General features: G+C 36.8%; 1 protein-coding gene across 1 annotated transcript in view; it reads right to left on the bottom strand.

Moving 5' to 3' along the window:
- TRDN (triadin) overlaps positions 1-22,649 on the bottom strand; it is a 272,472-nt gene that overhangs the window by 50,154 nt on the left and 199,669 nt on the right. Inside the window, 8 exon segments of the mRNA XM_058019925.1 lie at positions 4,315-4,365; positions 4,930-4,980; positions 6,787-6,837; positions 11,874-11,924; positions 12,426-12,476; positions 14,070-14,093; positions 16,756-16,803; positions 22,346-22,372. Of these exon segments, the coding sequence (XP_057875908.1) occupies positions 4,315-4,365; positions 4,930-4,980; positions 6,787-6,837; positions 11,874-11,924; positions 12,426-12,476; positions 14,070-14,093; positions 16,756-16,803; positions 22,346-22,372 (354 nt within the window).

Genomic DNA, 22,649 nt, shown 5'->3' with positions numbered 1-22,649 from the left:
GAACAAGGGGAAAGGGCTTCTAACTGAAAGGGACTAAGTTTAGATTAGATATTAGGAAGAATATTTTACTGTGAGGGTGGTGGAATAAGTAGAGGGTCTGGAATAAATTGCTCAAAGATATTGTGGATGACCTATCCCTGGAAGTGTTCAAAGTCAGGTTTAATAGGGCTTTAAGAAACTTGGTCTTGTTTGATGTGTCCCTGCCCATGCCAGGGTGAGTAAAACTAGATGATCCCTCCTAATTTAAACTGTTCTATAAGTCTATGAGGAAAATGGCAATAAAACAGATTAAGCCTGCTTCGTCAGGCTTATGCTTGAGAAACAGATTATCCCAGTCAGAGAGAATCCTTGTTTCTGATTTGAAATAATATGTGAAAAAATAATATTATGCATCAAGAATTTTGATTTATTGCATAAACATGCAAAAAAAAAAAAAAAAATAGACTAATTTCTGGCCCCTCACTTCAAGAAGGACACTGAAGTTCTGGAGTGTGTCCAGAGAAGGGCAATGAAGCTGCTGAAGGATCTGCAGCACAAGTCTTAGGAGGAGCAGGTAAGGGGTGTTTAGCCTGGAGAAAAGGAGGCTCAGGAGAGACCTTATTGCACCCTACAACTGCCTGGAAGGAGGCTCCAGGCAGGGGAGGGTCGATCTCTTCTCCCAGGCAACCAGTGCCACAACAAGAAGACACAGCCTCAAACTGCACCAGGGGAGGTTCAGGTTGGAAATCAGGAGGAATTCTTCACAGGAAGGGTTACTAAGAACTGGAATGGACTTCCCAGGTTGTTGGAGTCACCATTGCTGGAGGTACTCAAAAAACAACTGGAAATGGCACTTAGTGCCATGGTCTAGTTGACAATGAAGTGTTTTGTCTAAGGTTGCATTCAATAATCCTGACTCCTTTTCCAGCATAAATGAGTCTGTGAGTCTGTTATTTTGTGATTCAGAGGACTTTTCAGGATGCTATTATGGAGTTCTGGTTGTACCAGCATTTAGCATCCCTAACTCCAGGAAATACCTGAAGTATCTGTAGATATATTTCATTTACATACCAAAAGTATGTTTCTACATATCTATGCAGGTAAATATTATTCAGCTTGAATATTTTCTTTAAGGAAAAGTAATAAAAAGATCAAGTATCAAGCCACAAGGACAACTTCATACTTTGTAGTTTGCTACGAAACATACCTTACCTTTATGTAACCTACTTTTTGGAATTAAAATTTCAATTCCCTTTTCTAATTTGGTGTTCATTCATATTATGCTACTTCTGTTCTTTTTTTCTTATTTTCTAGTGTCTATTGAAGAATATTTACAGAGAAGTTCTGACTTAAAATGGGAATTTTATACCCGCCATTATGACTCAGTCGTGGTTAAAAATGTGTCATTATGTTAGTCTGACTTTTAAAGCTCTGGCATTTTCTTGAAATATTTCTTACTGACAGTGTGAAGCAATGATGTTCTGTAATGGATGGGTCATTTGAACAGGCTGATATTGAGATTTTTGTATACCAAATCTATCTACCTTACATTTCAGTTCTCTATTATTAGTTCTCTATTAGTTCTCTATTTTATATTATAATTCTACATTGAACTTCTGTGAATTTGATTTTCACATTTCAGCAATGTACTTATCATAACAAAGGGGCCACTTCTGTTACTGTAATTTACACGGGATTTGACATATTTCTGTAAAGTAGCAAGTGCTAATCCAAACACTGTTATTTCTCAGGGCATTTTTGGTTGGCTAGTTTAACCTGAGATGTCCTCTGAGGAAGCGCCCCATGAACTCTCAGTTGGCTAAAAAATACAGCACTCATAAAGGTGACCTCCTGCTCACACTTGGTTACAGGGCAATGGCCAAAAAATTTCTGGAATACTTTTTTCCAGAGAGGCTTTTCTCAAACTGTCTGCCAGATGTATGTGACATGTCACTTATCATTGTTAAGAAAGGGGGGGTTAGTGATGCGCAGCATCCCACATGAATGCTTAAAGCCACTTTACGCTTTGGGGTTACACTCTTCTGACAAAATGTCAATGTCTTGTCATGCATATTCAGTGTCACTGAGTTAGTTGTATTTGCTGTTGGAAATGTTGTACTTGTTTGAATCCCAGAAACTAGGAAATAGCATATCTGTCACATGAAACAGAGAAGACAGAAACAACTTTTAAAAACCTGCAGCCACTGAGCTGAACTGCCTCCAAAGGAAGATTGTATAAGATTTACTGTGTCATGAACTTTGAAGACTAGCAAATTACTGAATCCTATTGTTGACATATAGTGGTGTCATTATGTAAGAGCATGCAACCTGAGATGTTCCCACTCAAGCTCAACTTTCCTACTCAACTTTTCTGTTGCAGTCCTGCTTCAGGGCCCTGAAGGATCTACAGTCCTGCTCACTGGGCAGACCTAAGATACACAAGACTTAGCAGGCAGTTGGCCCAATTGTGTGTCTGACAGAATCTAATCCAAGTATTTTAAGTTCTTATAGAGTCAGCTAGAGTCAAAGAGAAATGCTGTCTCAGGTGTGAGACATCATTTTTTCTCAGCGCGCTGTGCAAGGCATCAGGTACATCCATAGATGACATACAAGGCTGTATGCAATGCAGTAGGAATAACTGAAGTGAGTACTGCTCATCTCACTTGGGAAGCTGGTAAAAGCTGTGTAAATCCAGGGCTATCACACTCCACTAGAGCTGATACACTGCTTTGACTACTACAAGGAGTTTCAAACTATTTAAGCCCTAAATAGAAATATAAAATGGTTTGGGTTGGAAGGAACCTTAAAGATAACCTCACATGGCAGCAGGGACATCTTCGACTCGGCCACATAAATCAGAGTCCCATCTGACCTGGCCTTGAACACCTCTGGGGTAGATGCACAACTTCTCTAGGCAACCTATTCACCAACCTCACAGTAAAAATTTCTCCCATATCTAATCTAAACCTACTTTCCTTCTGTTTGAAGCCATCCCCCCTTGTCCTGTCACTACATGTTCTTGTAAATAGTCTCATTCCATCCACCTTGAAGACTCCTGTCTGGTACTGGAAGGCCACAATTAGGTCACACCAAAGCCTTCTCTGCTCCAGCCTGAAGAAACCGAATTTGCTCAACTTTTCCTCATAGGAGAGGTGTTCTATCCCTCTAATTATCTTGGTGCCTTCCTCTGGATTTCAACAGGTCCATGTTCTTTCTGTGATGGGGACCCAAGAGCTGGACGCAGCACTACACCAGAGGGAAAGAATTGCCTCCTGTGACCTGCTGGCCACACTGCTTTTGATGCAGCGCAGAAAACAATTGCCTCTCTTGCCTGCAAGAACATATTGGTGGCTCATGTCCAGCCTCTTATTCAGCAGCACCCCCAAGTCCTTCTTGACAGGTCTACTCTCAATAGCACTTTTTTTTCTGGTAGCACTTAAGCCTTTACTTTAAATCAGTACTATACAACAATGCAAAGTAATAGCTGATATCTGCTAGTCTGCTATACTCTAGGTGAAATAGCTGCACTTAAAAACTTGTGAATGTTGTCTCTTATAACTTTGTCAGAGAAAATATTACCTCAATACTTCTAGCATTCCTTAGGGAAGCTCTAAAGATAGGAAGCAGTATTATTCAATTATCTGAAACAGTTTTCAAAACTGACTGGAAGATTTTAAAATAGACTACTACATTTCCATGACTCAAATGACTGTTATTAGCTAACAAGTTTTTACATATTTTTATCCCTATTATCCATTATTTACAGTTAACTTGAACAACTGTTTTATAATGAAAAAGTGGATTTAGTCCATATGCAAAAAGGATAAAAGTAAACTAAGTTTTGTTTGAATTTATTTGATATGAATAAATAAACCTAAACATAGTTGGTTAATTATAATTACAGTGTCTAAATATGCCTAGTATTTGAGATGTACTATAAATTGTTATTGATTTTTATTTGATAGTTAGTGCTGATATTTCAATATAAGAAAAGAGAGAAAAGTGCAATCAAATAATATGTAGAAGAAGTAAAATGCAATTTGAAATGACTAATTTAAAAAGAAAGAATAAGACAAAAATCAAGAAAAAGTAAACTAATTCCTTTTGACTTTAGAGACTATAAAATACCATGGCTACAACATTGTACAGCCTCATATGCACCTGTCACTTGTTCAATCAGGTAAAAAGAATGTTCAGCAGCAAAGGATGCCATTCAAGGACATTCAGAAATAACTAACCAAAGAAACAGGGACTTAATTTGTGACACCTTGAACAACAGATTTATTTTCTCAACTGAAACTTAGGTTAAGGTTCAGTTCAACTTGGGATTGTTACCTTTTTCCTTAGGATTATTTGAAGCCTTAATTTCTTTTCGTTTTGAAGAGTCTGAAAGAGAAATCAAACACAAAAATGAAAGAAGAAAATTAGCAACATAAATATACACGGTGCTCATTGGTACTGTAACAAACGTGCATAACACCAGATCAGCCAAATGCATAAAAGAGATGTGTTAAGAATTAGAATTTCCATTTAATTCAATAAAAGGCACAAACTAAAGTTGAAAGCAAACCAAAAATAAGTCCCATTAAATTTTCTGGCAAAGTTTCTGCAGGTCAAACCATACCCTCATTCCTGTGCTTCAGCATTGACTTCAGCATTCAGCAGCAGCTCTGTTATAATTCACTCAGAACAGACTAGCACTCCCACTGCAGTGTTGGCTGTGCAGGTCAGACAGCAGTTAAAGAACACCACAATAAGAAGTGGTATGACTTTATTATTTCTGAATCATGTCAGACACTGCTCCTTTCAATATATCAGATCTTTTAAATGAGAAGAATCTAAGCTTGGTCCCTTTTTGCCAACAGCCTGTAATTCAAAATATATCAAAACTGCACTGAGATACCAGCAGAAGACTTGTTATTTGCCAGCCACATAATTATAAGGCATTACCTTTTTCCTTAAAGGCTGTTGGAGGCTTCACATCTTTTCTTTTTCCAGTCTCTAGAAAGAAACATTTAACATTTATCACAAGTCAGGTTAGGGAAATAAGATGACACTTGAATAGAAAACAAGTAAAAGATTTGATATGTGGAGAGCAAAAGAGATGTGATAATTGAATAGATTTAACAGCATGGAAATAAAGAACAGGACAAAAAAACAAGGTCATCCATTCATCTTTCTAGTCTTGGATATGCAAAATAATATGCCTTCAAAATGTCATTAGGTTCTCTGAATTCTAAGGAAACTGTGGAGCCCTCTCTCAAGCAGGCAATGAAGAATTGCTTAAAAAGAAGAAAGAAATTCTACAGAGCAGTTGGCATCAATGATTTCTTCTTTTGCTGAACCCAAATAAAAACTAATCCGCATTGATATAATTGAAATATTAGGAATATTTCTCTTGAAAGCCAGAGGCTGCTGACAAAGGTAAGTGGGAGTTTTTTATTCAGGAGTGACAAAAGGACCAGCTACTCATTCAGGATGCCAATACTCTTTTAATATTGAAGAGGCCATATGGGTATTGCCTGTGAACAGAATTTCACTTCCTATGCATATATAGCCTTTTAAAATGACAGGCACACTGGCTATAAAAGAAGAGCAATGCTCATCCTTCAAATGTACATTAACATATTTTATGTCAAAATGAATAGTCCAGGGACTTAATTGTATCTTTAATTTTTTTTTCTTCAGTATATGACAAAGTGTTAAAGGAGATGAGAAAAAAAAAATCAAACCTGAAATTCTAGTTCTCACTTTCTAGTAACTGGCAAGGCAGAACTCAGGGACAAAAAAAACCAAACCAAGCAACCAACCAAATTCCCCAAAAGCCCCCCAAAAATTCAGTAGTTGGGTAACCACAAATAAAGGAAAACTATGATCTTCTTTTGGTGTCCAGGTGAGACACAAGGACTGATAGCAGTGGCATAGAGGAGAATTCTCAGCCACAAGGGACATCCTGGTTTCATTTCCTACAATTTTTACAAGGAACAATACATTCCTTGCAGAATTGTGTCATTTTGTTCTATATCTATTCAGCAGTCATAATCTGGACTGCATCCAGTATCTCCAGTTTCCAAAAAAAGGGGACTTTGTAACAATTTGGACTTCAGATGTGCTGCTCCAGCTCAGGAACCCGGCACAGTACGGACAGCCTTTGCTGTTTCATTTAAATTTTTCAGCTGTTTTAGTACTCTACAGAAAGAGAGTGTTCCATACACATCACATTGCAACAAATACGGTGTGCTCCGAATAGATGCTATCAAGCAACCCATGACCCCTGTGTGAACAGTTAGCAGTGGTCTTGCAACTGAAAGGATTAGACACAGAGATGTATGTGCCCACATTGCCAACAAATTAAGAAAAGAAATTTGTCCTATCAGTCACCCTCAAATACCTGGATGCATCAGTAGCCTCAGCCAGTTTAATTCTCAGACACCCACATTCCTGAGCTGTCGCCACATGGACCAGATTCAGTCTAGCTCCCTTCAGTAATGTTCCCACTGTGGGATTTAAACAACTCATTTTTGAACAACCAACATCCAAAAATGGTATAAAAGCAAATTTTAGTATTTTCCCCAAGACATTATTTCAAATATTCACATTTAAAAGAAGCCCAGATGATTTCTAGGGATCCTACTGGGGTCTGTACAGCACAAATATTTTAAAAAACAATATCATGGTTAAAATAATCTAAACAGGAACAAGGATGGGTTTTGTTTTCCACACTTCTATATACCTACTCAAGAGCTCTTTCTAGACTGACTAACTGTTGTGATATTCAGGTCTGGATTTCTTAATTTCTTCACTTACCTTTTTCTCTTATGCTCTCTGGATTCTTGAGATTTTTTACCTTCAGGGGATCTGTAGGAAGATAATTATGTTTCTGAGACTTAGAAGACAGGAGTACCCTTCTACATTTAAAAGATGAGTCAAGAAATATTTAGAAACCAAGACCAAAATTGCGAACATAAATAGATTCAAGCTTGATCTCTCTTTATATACTCTCTAGAGACTGTCTCATATTTTTAAGGCGCAATAAAGTTAGTAGCAAAATCAAGAACAGAAATTGCTTTTGGTGACTGTTTGTAGAGACCACATAGAAGAGAGAAATTCGAAAGACGAGGAAAATGAGCAAGCAATGACACAGGATTAGGAATTCTTTGGGTCTTATCCAAAACTTAATGAAGACAGTTTATGCTTTCTTCCTCTGAAGAATATATCTTTACCTCAGTCCTTCAGGGAATATGCATTCAGGGTCAGCAAGCACAGGAAAAGCATACACTATGTTGTGTAAACAACTAATGTTTAAATATTCTTTTTGTCAAGCAACAGTTGCTTGACATCCTAAGCGTATTTATCAGGGAAATTAGGAGAAAATAGTTTTTTCCAAAGTGAAGAAATAATTTGATAGGCTTTTGAGTGTATGCTATTTGAGTGAGAGAATATCACAGCCTGCAGAATGCTAAATAGACTCAACTGCATTCCATCTGACAGGATATAGCACCTAAGCATATAGAAAAAACCCATGCCATTTATTCCAAATGAAAGTAAACTAAATCTTCAGCAAAACAGAAAAAGCTAAAAGAAGATTCTTTAAAAAATAATTTTAACTCTGAACATCCTCCTGGCTACCATGGTACCAGGAAGTGATCCCACTTATCCATCTGGATTTAAGTGTGAGTTGTAACAGGAAAAAACAGCTTTGGTTTCTCCACCAGCTTCAGCCCCCACTTAAAGGATGGCTAAAGCTGGTAGAGAAACCACATTGCACAGGGATAGGTTATGAAATTAGGAGCCTGATCTTCACAGCAGCAGGTGGATTCTTCTTCAGGGGACTGAGAGAAAACTTCCAGTGTGAAGCCTGAAACCCTTTGAAGTAGCCTCTATATTGAATATATGAAAAGGCTTGAGGGAACAGCTGCCTCACTCTGGGCACACTGGTGATCTCAGTGATCAGCAGCCACCCTTGCAGCCACAGCACAAATCTTTGGCCTTGCGGGTTTTGTGCCACATACCCATGGTGGGTTTTGTTGCCATCCATGTAGCAGATCTCCCTTAGATTTCCTATAGTATGTAGCTCCTAAAGAAGGTTCAGCACTTTTGAGCCTTACAACTTTTGGATGCAACTCTCAGTGCAGGACACGTTACATGCTGCACCAAGATCCCCACCCTCTGAGCTGAGGATACTGAGATCACCAGTTCTGCTTTTCTTCCAGGGAGCAGGTTTTCATTTTCAGAAGTTTAAACATGTACTTACTGAGGACTTATCAAACTTCTGCTCTAAAATGACCACTTTATTGCTGATCCCAGCAGGGGAAAAACATAAAGCTGGCTTAAAGTCAGCTTTCACCATAATGCTTTCCTCCAACATTCTACTCCGGGGGTGAAGCTGGGTCAGGTTAGGAAGATGGTATAGAATGATGAAGCAGCAGCAGTGTGCGATATCCTCAGGATAAAGATATAGTTCTCATGCAAATGACAATGGCAGATAAATAAATAGATATAGACAGAAATGTGAACTGCTACTGTTCATGATATAACTCCATTTTTAAGGGGAAAAAAATATTACAAGTTAAGAAAAAAAATGCCACAGGCAAGATAATATTTCATGTTATATTTGCTTATTTGCTTTAAAGGAAGTGTAAAGTATTGCATAGCAAGTACAAATCAGCTCATTTGTTTCTTTAATGACAGTATACTATAATATATATGGCAAGAAAGAAATGCACACTATTGAATTATTTCCCCTATCAATCTGTGTATGAAAATAAATAGGTTTTTTATCCACACATAGCTGACATAAGGAAATATTCAAAGATATCCCAAAACATGTCAAAAGAAAGGAAGAAGAAAAAAGGGCATTTGTTTGGAAAATAAATCACAGAACACAGGGTGAGAAGGAATTTGTGTTATCTATACAGGATAGATGCTGTCAATAACTCAGCACAATGCAAATATCTTAGAAAAAACCAATGAAGAGTTGTATATTAAATATTACAAACTTTTAGTGCCACTGTTACACCCTCTGAATGAATGAACTTCTACTCTGGTTATCTGGGTAACATACCTACCAAAAACCACGTGGCAAATTATAACTTAGAGTTTCATTGGCCTCAAGTTATTTGAATATGCTTATGTCAACAGAAAATCAGTTTCTATATTTGTGAGTATAAATAGGCTTCTTTACTCTTTACTGCAGGGAAGAGCTGAAAAGCTAGTTATAAATTCAGACAGAGTCCTGAGGTGTCCTGTATCACTAAGAAGTGGAAAATGTACTATTCCACTGTTCTCTTTAACTACTCTCAATAAAATTAGGCTCCAGGACTGAAGACATTTTATTCACCTCATAAAATAGATAAAGTAACTTTGTAGGGTTATGATCTATAAAGTATCCCAGCAACAAATCAAAATTCAGGGATTTAATTTTCCTCTTTCTGCTTTAAATAAAACCACTATGCTTCAGTTTATGAAATATAGTCTGCTTTAGGATAAGATTTTTGGTCTGGACATCATCTGTGTTCATTCAAACTTAGCCCATCCTTCAAAGGGAATGAGGTGTGATGATAGCTCCTTTATTGCATAAGGTGCCAGACACACATTAATCACCACGAGTATTTAACACTTCACCTAGAAGTGTTCCTTTATTTTGTTTACATGAATAGTAACAAAATTCCAAGATACATAAATAGGAAGTATATGCAGTCTTAAAAATCCTTCATTTCCTGTGTCCTTTGATATATTTTTATTTTCCAGAAAGATCCACTTTAAGAAAAAAAATTGTAAAACACCAAGTCCCAAAGGGTAAAAAAAAGTCCCCAGTGACCTGGTCAATAACATTTATAGAGGCCCACTCATGAGGCTTGAAGAGGTGGTGGAGAGGGGAAGGAATGACACGCAAATAGGCTTTGATTAATTTATGAACCAGAGTTTGGGCAGATATGATTACTGAAATGGGGAATAAAATAATGTGAAATATATATTTATGCAGTAGAGTGATCCGTAATGCAATAAGAAAATACACAACTAAGAAAGGCACCAAGGTTTCTAGAAGTTTCTCCCCACAGCTTTATAAGTTGTCCCTATAGTCTTTGATGTTGATATATTTTCAACTGAGCTCTACAGCTCACTAATCAGCATCCTTGTTTTTAGGCACAGGCACAGAATTTTGCCAGTTTGATGCCTATTATGGGAAACAGTGATGGCTGCATCAGCAAGAGCTCTCAGCATCTGAAGGACAGGCTCAGCTGGGCTGGATATCAGTGCTACTGCAGGGGGTCAGGAGCCTGTGATGTCTTTGCAGATACATTCAGCAGCAAGTTTTCAGCTGTATTGACATTTAAAAGAAATTCCTACCTGCTCTTTTCTGAAGGCTGGGCGGAGAAAATCTTGCCTCCTTTGTCACGTTAGAAGGACCTGTAATGACTAATTACTAATAACTTAGTAATTGAAGTTGCTGATAAGTTGAACAGGAGCATAGGAGACAAAAAAGCAGTGATGTGGCCACTCTCAACAAAGGACACACTATCGAAAATTTTTCAGTGCTGGCAAACCACTATCCATTTGCTCTAAAGAAACTCTTATCAAAGAGAAAAAAGTTTTGGGTCTTCTCTCTTTTTTTCTCCTCTCCCTGCCTCGCTGTAATCCTTTGAAAGGAGCAGCAGGCTGAATACACATGCTCCATGCAGGGATAGAGGGGGAAGAGTTGTCACTCAAGTGCTTCTTTAAATTTTCCTTCACAACACCATCAGGCAGACTCAGATTATAGGCAGTCTTTGGGGAGGGCCATAGGACTCCATAGAGTTTGGATATACAGTTCTGGTGCAGGTAACTAAGCCTGTTTAAATGGAGTATGTGTACATCAGGAGTAGAACACACACAAATTAACAATATAAGCACCAAGAGAATTTGCAGATTGCCATAATTTAATTCAAATTTTTGAACAAAGAATTAACTGAATGACCATAGCTTCTAGGATTTTGAAAATATATCTAGCAATAAATTATTCCTCCTTTCCTGTATATGTTTTTGTCATCTTTCTACTTGAATTGATCTCCTCCTTCAGTTCTTTCTTTGAAATCACATGGAGTGACTATAACTTGAAATAGCTATAGATTAAAGTCTATATATTGCAGACCATATCTATCTATATATAGTGATAGGCTTTTGATAGTTATAGACTATAACTTAGAATAAATATTAACTTGACTATATATATGGTAAATCTTTTTATTCTGAAGATGTCAAATAAGACTTATCCATAAGTAACTTCTTCCAAATAAAGTTACTTCTAGAAAGGAGAGAAGAAATAAAATGTGTAAAAAGCACCCAATAAAACAATTGATGAAAGGAAACTTAACTGCATTAACCATCTACTCTGATAAAATTGCCAAAAAAAAAAAAAAAAAAAGATAAGGAATGCAAGAAAGATTCAGACCAGCTCTCATGTTGCAGATGGTTGACTGGATGAAGCTCTGGGGTTTTAGCTGTAACTTTTAGAGAGTATAGAAGGCATGTTTCCCACTCATGTGCTCATAAACCTTACTTCTTATTTAGTTCACACATTTGTGATTCAGTTCAGAATTTCTTAACTGGCCCCTATTAAAGACTTAGCATTGTTCAGACCTTCTTTACAAGGTACTTAACTATTACACAGAGTTATTAATTATATTGATTTAATTAATTTTGAGAACTCTGAATTTTAATAGTCTTAATATATTCTATTTATATTCCCTCCGCCTTTTTAATGTTATAGATGCTACAAAATATTTTAACTAATTAAATTATGATTGGTTAAGATTTGTAATGAGAAAGACTGCTAATGATTGTTTAAAAAATTAGCATCTTCATTCTACTTTGTGTCGTTTTAGCACAGCCTATATTTTATTATGTATTCTTACCTTTTTCTTTTAAAGATGTAGGATTCTTCCCTTCCTTTACTTTAGCATGTTCTGTAAAAAAATGTATTAATTTTCAAGCTAGAGTGTTAAATGGTTAACATCAAATGCTGCTAGGATAATGATTGATGGAATAATCAGTGGTTTCTAGCTGACACAAGATGCCAATTAAATGTGTAGCACAAAATTAATATTCATCAATTTTAACATGCTCACAAAGTGAAACCACAAACTTTCTTAAATTTGAAGAAAGAATGAAGATCACTCAAAACTTATTTCACTTTGCAGCTCATAATAACTGTTAACAAGTGTGCCTAAATTCTGGGTTTAGCCTACTAAATTTTTTTCATAACTAGTGTAAACAGTGCACTCTTTGCACTTCTAATTCAGGTAATGCCAGTTAAGTTTCATAGTAAATTTACTGAAATAGTATAATGGTTATAAATTCCTTACTAAACCATACTTTAAAAACCAAAATGGCTATGCATTCCAAGGTTTTTTTCTTTTGGATGTACATAGATCTTCGTTATATACAAATTTGTCTTGCCATCTTACCTTTATTTTTCATGGCAGCTGGAGATTTCAATTCTTTGTCTTTTCCAGGATCTGTAAAAGAATTAGTCACACCAATAAAGTGAATAAAATTCACCAGGTATCATTCAGAAAGTTCAGTCCACAAAATGTGTTTTATTGATCAACTATTATAGATTTAATAATAAAATTTGCAAACTTCAGCTTAGTATGAGATGAAGACTGCTCTTTTCAGTGCTCTTAACCAGAAAGGTCAAAACTGATGCTTTGTCAAATTTGTCTCATTGGAGCTGACTGGGATTGCCCATTTTTGCTGAGCAAGGCCAAGGGTCTTCTTTTTATAAAAAGATCAGAGACTTGGATTTTGACTTCCTGCATTTAAAGTAATGTAACTGATGGTTAAACTGTTTTATACATGTCATCTGAGAAATTCTGATAGGTGGTTTCTGGGAAAACTAAAACTACTAGGTTCTCCACCACATATGAAACAAAAATTCCTTCTATTGAAACACTCAGCAGCAATTCAGCGCCAGGATATATTAAACAAAACTGTTAGAAGACCTTCTTGTTTTCTACACATAGGATAAGAAGTCAAGACTCTTGATGAGGAGGAGTTTGTGTTTAGGAGGTGGAGGTTGTGTTTAGTAGATAGATATGAAAATTGTATAAGCTACAGTAGGTAATTTTAGTGGAAATTGTTTACTGCCTTAATGACACACAGTTCACAAATTGTCTCTTTTATTATAAAAGCATAGACTGTGTAGCAGTCTAAATAGCAATTTATCATTATATCAATAAAGCTTCTTGTTCATGGCTTAGTATTTGTCTCTGACTAAGACAAACTGAGGTGCTGGGGAATCTGAATTGAAGGAATCCATAAATAATAAGTTCTTATTTATGGTAGAAATAACCATCAAGTGGAAAAACCTAATTTGCTGTTGACATTGAAAGACCTCTTCTGTTGGGACTGATGTCAAGAGATAAATTTTTCATTATTTTTCTCCTTCTACATTGTGTTTCTAAAAAGGAAATACTAGATACTTCCATACAATGTAATTTTTAAAAGAGAAGACTTGGGAAAGAAATCTGTTGAACAAGGTCAAAAATGCAATTTTAGTGAAATAAAGTTGTCTCTTCTATTCCTCATTACACTTCAGACTGACTGCTTCAGAAACTACTCCTGCTCTCCTGCTTTGACCTTCATGTTTTGTGCTCACCAATTTATTATTCAGTCCCTTATTTTCAGAATTAAAAAATACACAATTTACTGCAGATATCTGTAGCCATATTTGGCGGGCCTATTCAGAAATATTCATAGTCCCAATGAAAAAATAATTCCAATTTTTAAATATTAAGTTAATCACAGAAGACTCTGCAAAGAGAAATAAAATTCAGTTGAAAGACTGAAAAATATTTTCTTCTGTGCTTGTGCATAATGAAAAATTCCCACAAGGTTTCATGTTCAGTGCAATAGTGTCTACAAAAAAAAGAAGACAACTGAAGACAGAGCTCCAGCCAAAATAAGTAATTTAAAGCATAACATAAAGGCTCTACTTTCAGAAGCCCATCAGGGAGAAATTAAAGCTGTTGTACAGCTCCATTATTAAGAGCACAGTTACCCAAACTCTTGTGGAAGATGTTACTTTCATAAGTGAAACTATAGCTTACTTCCTTGTTTCATCTTTGGTTTATCTGGAGAAAGAGAGGGGAAAGAAAAGTGAAAAGAAAAAAGAAAATGTTAGAATACATGTTCATATGGGAAATTTTTAAAAATATAATCAACCAATGAAAATGTATTTAAATGCATGTTGACCCTAAGTGCTTTAATATATCTTGAACCTCCACTGTGTCTTGACAGAATATGTGAATAAAGGTCATGATTCCCACCTATTGCCTTTCATACATGCGCAAAGAACATGACACCCCCTAGTCTGATATGATCTTTTTTAACTGATGGCAAGTCTCCTTTCTTAGTACTATTGGATACCACCAGAAAAAAAAAAAAAAAAAAAAAAAACCACAACAAAAAACCAACCCTTTTTATCATCTCTTTTAAATATTAATTCTCAGTAGCAGGCATTAACTTGCTGGAAACCATCTGATATTTGCTCATGACATTTTTCAAACAAATAGATCAAAGAATTAAAGTTAAGTGGCTTCTTGCTCATCTTCTAACAGTTAAAATATTACCTGTAGTTTGGCTTTAAAACTAACAGAGGACCACTGAACTGAGATGTTGCTACAACCTTTCAGCCCATTTCCAGATGTGGGAGTTTGAGGTCAAAGTTGCGATAATCACTAAAACCTTTTTTTGGAACAATGAAGTTATGTCCTGGTTGCTAAGTACATCCAGCCTACAACACTCCAGATTTTCCTGCAAGTCTTACACTCTTTTTTGTAGATTGCAAGTCCCAATTTTGACCAGGACTGAATCCCTCTACTTTCTGATGTGTTTTCTGATGCAAATTCTTTGAATAATATAAGTACATAGTAATATTAAAAAAGCATGCAGAAAAGTTTTTTGGTTTTTTTTTTGGCTTGTTTGTCTTTGGGTGATCAATGTGTTGGCAGGAGCTCCATACATATAAGGTTCAGAAATGAGAAGCAGAGGGAATTGCTGTGTAGAAGTGTTTGTGCTCGCTTCTGTGCATCAGAGGAACTGAGCTGCTGCCAGCACTGGGAAGTTGTTGCAGTGGGGTGGAAGTAGCTGCAGAAATAGTTGTGACAGACATTATATTTTGCTCTTATTTCTTTGACTTGGAGACACCAGATAGTGCTGGCATGGGGAGACAGTGCTGCTGCTGCTGCTGACTGCTGTCATGGGAAACAGTTTGCCCCCCTTTTGAGTTCCTTGGGTATCACAACCCGTGTTTTAGAAAACCCTGCTCCATGCCAGCCATGTGTATCTATAGCTTGTACTGTTCAGTCTGTGCTCTTTATGGCACAGTTAAAATGTTTGGCAGAAAAAATCCCAGCTACTGGTGGTACATTGTAGAAAGGATAAATCTTACAGCAGCTGCACACCTCATTGCTGCCTGAGACAGACAAAAAGAGGGGAAGAAGCATAGATATCTGAAGAAGGTCTTGTGTGGCAATGGAAAATTATGTGAAGATACCCAGCCTAACAATGCCTGAAATCTAGGCCAAGGCCCACCTAATTATAACATTTTCCATGACAACTACCAAGCAGCTGACAGCTGCTGCAGGGTGTCTGTGCTGGCTTGAGTAATTCTGAGTAAAGCTAAAGCTGAGCAACTGAAGAAAAGGAAGGGATAATAGCTCGACTGACCAAAACTACACCAGTAAACAAGTTTTACACCTTATATTAATGGTTACTGGCAAGTTCATCATCAGGGCTCTAGCTGCCAATTTGAGCATGACGAAGTATAAAAATCACCTCAATAACATAAAGGAAGCCTGAGCTGATAAGCTGATAAGCTTTGGGGATTTAGACTCCCTTTTTATTACTTTGCTTCTTACCATACTAACCTAAAAAAAATGGATTGCGTTTAACAAGTGTACAAGAAGCAAGTATGCAGGATATAATGCTGAAGGTAATAATAACAAAAATAAATAATAGAAATGTAAATAATAGGAAAAGACACATCTTCAGATGGTTTAAGGTATCAATCCTTCTCTTTTTGGGTTCACTTGAGTTGGTGGCTTGAGTTTTGTTTTGGCCTTTGTGTAGACCATTCCTTGGTATTCCTGCTGTTGTTGGCTTGGGACACTGGATACAGACTTTGTGCCCCTCTGAACTGTGTGCCATCCACACCTGGTTCTTGCAGCCTTTCTTCTGGTGTTCCCACTCAGACATTCCCACTCATGCCTTATCCATACCAATCCTAAGATTTTTGTGAAAAATTTCTACAAGGTCTGGTCTCAAAAGTTTTTGAGATTCTCTGCAGGGGACCTTTGTGACTCTTCATGGGGCTGATGTTTCATCTGGAACAAGAAGGGTGGCTCAGCTGACTTCGGAGAGCCTCTGCCATCTTGCATCATTGAAAGTTACTCTCTCAGACTGAGTAGCAAAGGCTGATCCCTGTCCAAGCTACAGGGGCAGGAAGACTCTTGCAAGATCAGTGGGACACTAAGTGTCAGCACAGAACCTTTCATCTGAAGCGGGCAGCCATCTACCTGAAGCTTTTGGCTGGGGTGGTAGTTTTGTGGGACAAAGCCACTTTTATAATGGAAATTCCCTGTTGCTCTGACAAATGCAGCAGAACTCTGAAAAACTACTGGTGAACCAATGGATTTAAAGGTTGCTGTCATCCAGCTCTGAATCTGAGGTTACTGTTTCTGTGCCATTGTGTTTTAAGAGAGATAACGCCAACACGTTTTGTTTTCTTTTTACCTTGCACTGCTGCCTTAGTTGCTTTTCCTTCTTTTTTCTCAAGTCCTGCTGCAAATGAAAGATACATTTTAAGTAAGATTTCTAATCAGAGCTGTTGCTACATCAGACAAAGTTCTTCTTAAATGCTTACGCATTATTTTGAGTCAAAATATTTCAAAGATTTCCAATCATGAGATTCCCCCCAAAGATATGAGTACATAATAGATATTTCTTATTTGTCTGAAAGAAGAGTGATTGTTTTTTAATTTTCTTTCTGAAAATAGTAGGTCTGATCAAGCAGAAGTTGTGGCTGCCCAGTGCAGGGGGCTTGGAACTAGATGGTCTTTAAGGTTCCTTCCAACCCAAACCATGACACGATTCTGTGATGTCAGGTGAAATAGGGGCGAAACTGCAGCACATATTTTGTAACAGAGAAGAGATCAAAGCACCTCCACCCCCAAGCAAGCATGGCTTTCTGTTTGTACCAGCAGAAACCTCCACTCTGCACCTCTGACACAGCAAAACATTGCCCCATATTCTCAGCTTTAAGCACGTGGTTGGATTCAGTGAAGGTGGCAGGCCACAGATGGGCTGTATGTTATGGCACCTGACTTGATCCTTCTGAATACTGAGATTTCTCTGGGCAAGCAAGAAGTGTAAACCAGACCACTTGTGCAGCAGGGCTGCTTAACCTTTACTGACACCAGGGGAAGCAGCTGTAACAGTGCAGGTCAGGATGCATGGACATATTCAACTGCTTATTCACAAGCCTGGCAAGCACAGTTTTTAAATTCATTTATATATCTTGGGAGATGGGATATTAAGGATGAAACTATCTAAGAAAAGGTGGTGCAAGAAGAGGTACTGTTAGACTTTGCTCACAGAAATATGGGTATTTTTCATAGTTTCTGATAATTTACACTGCAGGTTTGGTGATATACAAGATTATATCTTTAGGACAACCTATATATTTCTCATTTCATTTAGTTATTTGGGGTTAAATATTGTAAATCTATAAATATACATGTTTAGCTCTAAATGGCACTTCCAATACTTCATTTCTGTGAAACTACGCTTATTTAGCCATAATTTATAACTATTATGCTAAATAAAAAACCTTGCTTTCATTTAAAAGGCTATCTTCTTACAGTGGTTGAGACAAAAAATGTGGCATTAAGAAAATAAGATTCACTGTCATTGTTTGAAAGTACTCTAAAGAACAAACAATTAGCATAAGTGTCAGGATGTAAAATGGACAGTGAAAATTAAGTTACATGTGATGAGTATAGAAAATGTCTGCAGCTTCGGGGTCATGAGAACATGTAACAACCTCTCAGTTTGTTATTTCACCCTGTCATTTTATTAGAACCAATCACAGCTGAAAATTAAAAGTCTGGCTTTTAGAGTCAAAGTAAATTCTGAGGGTCATGTTCTGTTATCACTATTTATGCTGGGAAAGGCAGGGAATTCAAAGGACCTATGAAGCGCCTCCATGTGTGCTCACTGCTTCCCTGCTGCCTGGACTGCAAGTCTGGCCCCAGGGGAGCCACCAGGACATCCTTTCAAGAGCATTCTGGAGCTGCTGGGCATGATGGCTCAAGCAGATCAGCTCAGTTAATAAGCTATGGCGTGTCTTCAATGTCTGCTGGTGGGCTGGGGGCCAAAGGAATGATCCTCTGATCCCAGATTCCCTGACCCTGAGATTCAGTGAAAAGTCAGGGATCAATAGATGAACTGTTTCATCTTGAGTGGGATGAACCCACTCACAGGCATCAAATATTCCCTTGTGATGTGAGCAGGTGTTTGTGAGCAAGCTCCATGTAAACAGTGCAATATTGTACTTCTGCACCTTGGTTACCTCAGGGAACTCATTTTATTAAAGCTAATCTTCCATTTTCCTGAAAATAAAATCTAGGTTTAAAATATGTCTGACTCAATACTCAAAAAAAAAAAAAAAAAAGGAGTATTCCATTTCTATCCAAGTACCTAATTTTTAATTGTTGTTCATGGACACAGAGAAAGCCAAAAAGAACCAAACACCCTTAATATTTATTGTAGACCTCTGCTATTATCATCCATAGTACCTGGGCCTCGATCAGCAGTATTACTTATACTAACCATGAACTAGACTCTGACAAGCCAAGATGAATCTAAGCAGTGAGCCCTGCCTTTGAGTAAATCAATATCACAGTGCTTCTAAAATGCTTACTGAAGTGGTCAGTATCTTGAAGAATAAGCCTATTTGAATATGAAAGAAACATATGAAAAGGGACACGAGAAACATGTCCCATACTCATTTCAAAATATATTTTTATCATTAAAACTGCAAAAGCAACTATGACAAGAGTTCAATGAGCTATTGAGAACTATTGTTTTCTTCAAGGCATTTTTATCCTTTTTAGCTGGAATGAAACAGTTTTGGTTTGTAAAACTTCTGTAAATTTTTTTCATCTGCTCACATCACATAAATACTTTTATTCCATTTTAATGGAATAAAAGTATTTTTTTTTTCTGGATACTGAACTGCATGCAACTTTCTGAGAAAATCAGGTGTTTAGTCATCAAATGAAAGTGGTGACGGTAGACCACGAGTGTGGTGATCATGAAGGAACCATCCATCCTTGAGAAACATCAAGGCTGCTCTAACAACCAGTTATAGATATATTAACAGTATTCTGGTTAGCCGTGCATTCAGTAAGGCAACACCACTTGCATGAGTGAGTGAGTGCTTGTAAAAGGAGAATTTGCTCAGGCAGAACAGAGCTCCAGTAACTTTTGGGAACTGCCAAGTAACATCATCTAGACATGGCGGAGCAGTATCTGGGATGACAAACGGGACAGTCTGTTATTCCCTTGGCTTTTTCAGAAGGGAGGCATGAGCTACTTTGGTGATGCTGAGAGGTCTTTTGTCATCAAGGTAAGAGTTGTCACTTTGAAAGTCTCCATAAACAGGAAGCCCATCCACATAGAGTCAGTGTTTGGAATAAGATTCAGAAGGTCTGGTTTTCTCTGTTTCTATCAAAACAGAGACAAGTTTTCTGAGTAGGTCAAGAGCCATCCCTTCCACTGGGCATTTTTAAAGTTCTTGTCACTTCTGAATGGCAGCCTGAAAGATTATTTCTTTGTGAAAAAATGATTCTGTTCCAACTATTCTCTATTTGAAAAGCTGATCTTTTAGCCATATGACTTAGGTAATATGATTGTTGTAATGCATTATGATTTTCTCCTCTGTAGAATGGCAGACATTAAAAAAATCATGAAATACAACCCCCCCATCCCAAACCAAACCCACAAAAACTCCTGCATGAAAAAACACAAAATAAAATGAAGGTAAAATCAGGAATTCATCAGGGATCTATATTTTCAGTAAAACATAGTTTCAAAAAATAGATTAAATAAATAGAGTAATACTCCCACATATATTTTGCCATTTCTCAGCAAAATTCTTGACAATTTGGCATAATATAGATCAAATGGGAAATTTACTTTATAATTGTTTCTCTGATTAAATCATAAGCTCTTAGGAAACAAATGAGAGACAATTCAGCAAATATTGTTTTATGCTGAGAGTGGCCAGGAGAGCAATTCATCAGTCAAATATTTGTACAGTCTCAATAGTTGTAGGCTATAATCAAATTTGTCAGAATATTTTTATCCCAAAAGAGTCAGGTTGCATAACTAGCATCCACATCAAAAATATGCATTCTAAAATGTCACTGATTTAAAGCTATTTTGAGATATTTGCTCAGTGTGATGGAAGACTGAAAGAAATCATTCCCACCGGAAACAAAAAACATTTCACTCACTGAACCCCGAGGCCAGAGGCTCCTCATTGTGGCATCACAAAAATCAAGAAATCATTAACCTAAGAAGTGTATGTTATGGTTTAGGAACTGCTCTGTTACATGGAGAAATAAAAAAAATTCATGCTATAGTAGCTTGTGAAAAAATGCAAGAAATGTCCACAAGAGTTTGATAGTTCATAAAAGGTAAAAGTCGATGGGAATGGCCCAGAACTCCTTTTATGCCAGCAGATTAATTTTGTTTAATTAAAAAGAAGAGAATTTCGTCAAAAGCCTGGATTTTTTTCAGAACAGAATTGTTTGCTTTCCAAGAATATGCTTAAAAAAATTTACATTTGCCAAAACCTACTGAATATTGAAAATTACATTGTGTCCAGAGAGCTGCTAAGTCTATAAGGACTAACAGCAGAAAAATGAGAAACAAACAAAGAAATAGCAACCATGTAGAACAAAGAAATATGAATTTGATATCTATGACTTCCTTCAGACTTAAAGAAAGGTTCAACACAATTAAATGATTACAATTAAACACTACCAGAATTTGTCTGCATCACAAAATAATATAGAAGAAAATAACAGCATTCCTTTGTGATTCTTACTAAGTAGCAGAAGGAGCAGCTGTAACATTTTCATATAAATATGATTTTCCCCCTGGAGTACAGGCTGTGTTTGAGTTTCAAAATTAGCAACATAAAGTTAAATTTAGATGACGTCCTAACAAGAAATTTTTAAGAAATCAACAATTTCCCCAGAGCTAAAATAAGCTCATTTTTATTTAATGCAGAATAAAATAAAGTTGTCTTAGACAACTTAGATACTGGGGAACAATTTCAGGTTCAGTATTAGGTTGATCCTATGGTAAAACTAAGACGGCTGAGGCCAACACTTCCAGTTGTGAGACTGTTCTTTTGACAACAGAAATAACAGAATTATTCCTATATTATATGATGGAAACCCACTGTTCCTACTTATCCTTAATTAAATGAACTTCCTAAAACTTTTTCTTTCCCCTCATTTGTCTGAAAGGGAATGCTTATAAAAGTATGGTGGTCATTGACATGAATAAACATGCACTAAGAGTGAAGGGCAGTTTGCAACCTGACGTTCCACTTTCTGGTTTTGTTTAAGTTACAACTGAGATCATTAATGCTCTTGAGGGCAATTTGGAGCTAGTAACTTACACTGTACAAATGTAAAAACTAGACACTGATATAAAACAATTAAATGTTTGCTATATTTGCTCAGCTTGAGCTTACATCCTTGATGTTTCTCACCAGTCCCAGTTCCCTGTGCCTTGTGGAAAGGAGGAACCTTTGCAGCAAGCATGGATGCTCTCACACCTCCTACCTCCTGCCACCAACAGTTCATGGATGAAAAGCAGGCAAAACCTGTTACACCAAACCTCCCTGCAAAATCCCCTAGACTCCTTAAAGACAGCAACTGTTCAGTCACTGGGTTTGTCCTGCAGTTAGAATTGCAAAAAGAGAACTATTACTTTGTGTCATGTCTCTGTAGAAGATTGGTTTCTTCTCCTTTCTGCCTGTCACAAAAGCCTTATGGCTTGAGTTAGGGTTCGAAACTGAATTTCAGATTGTTGGAGAATTGTTGGATTGCTAGTCCATGAAAAATTTGAGGAAACAATGCCTGCTTTGAGACGCTACAATGAAGACACTATTATAATTTAAAAGGCTGTTTGCTTCAATTAAACCATACTGGTAAAAGTTTTTTTCACAAGCAGTTTTTTTTTTCATTACAGTTAACAGCAGCATTCTTCCATTTAAATTTTCAAAACCAATCAAATTACTCACCTTTTGACTTTGGAGTTTCTACAGTTGCTGTAAAATAAAACATTCACAGAAACAAATTGCATAAAATGAATAAAGGAATTAAAATTGTTCCTAACACCTCCTCTCTTTATTGATATGCTACTAATCTATGCAGAGCAGGAGTTCATTTTTTATGTAGACAAAAAATGACACACAAATGTGTTGCTTGTTTAGATAGTCTCATGGCAGATGACTAATGAACCTGCAGATTAAAAGCAGTGGAAAACAAGGCCAATAGATAAGTTATATATGGAGCTTCAACCACTCTGCTACTTTCAAGTGTAAG

This window comes from Melospiza georgiana, chromosome 3 (genome assembly GCF_028018845.1).
Source record: "Melospiza georgiana isolate bMelGeo1 chromosome 3, bMelGeo1.pri, whole genome shotgun sequence".
Classification (NCBI taxonomy): Eukaryota; Metazoa; Chordata; class Aves; order Passeriformes; family Passerellidae; genus Melospiza; species Melospiza georgiana.
The sequence above is the reverse complement of the archived record's forward strand: the minus strand, read 5'-3'. Positions and strand labels throughout refer to the sequence as shown.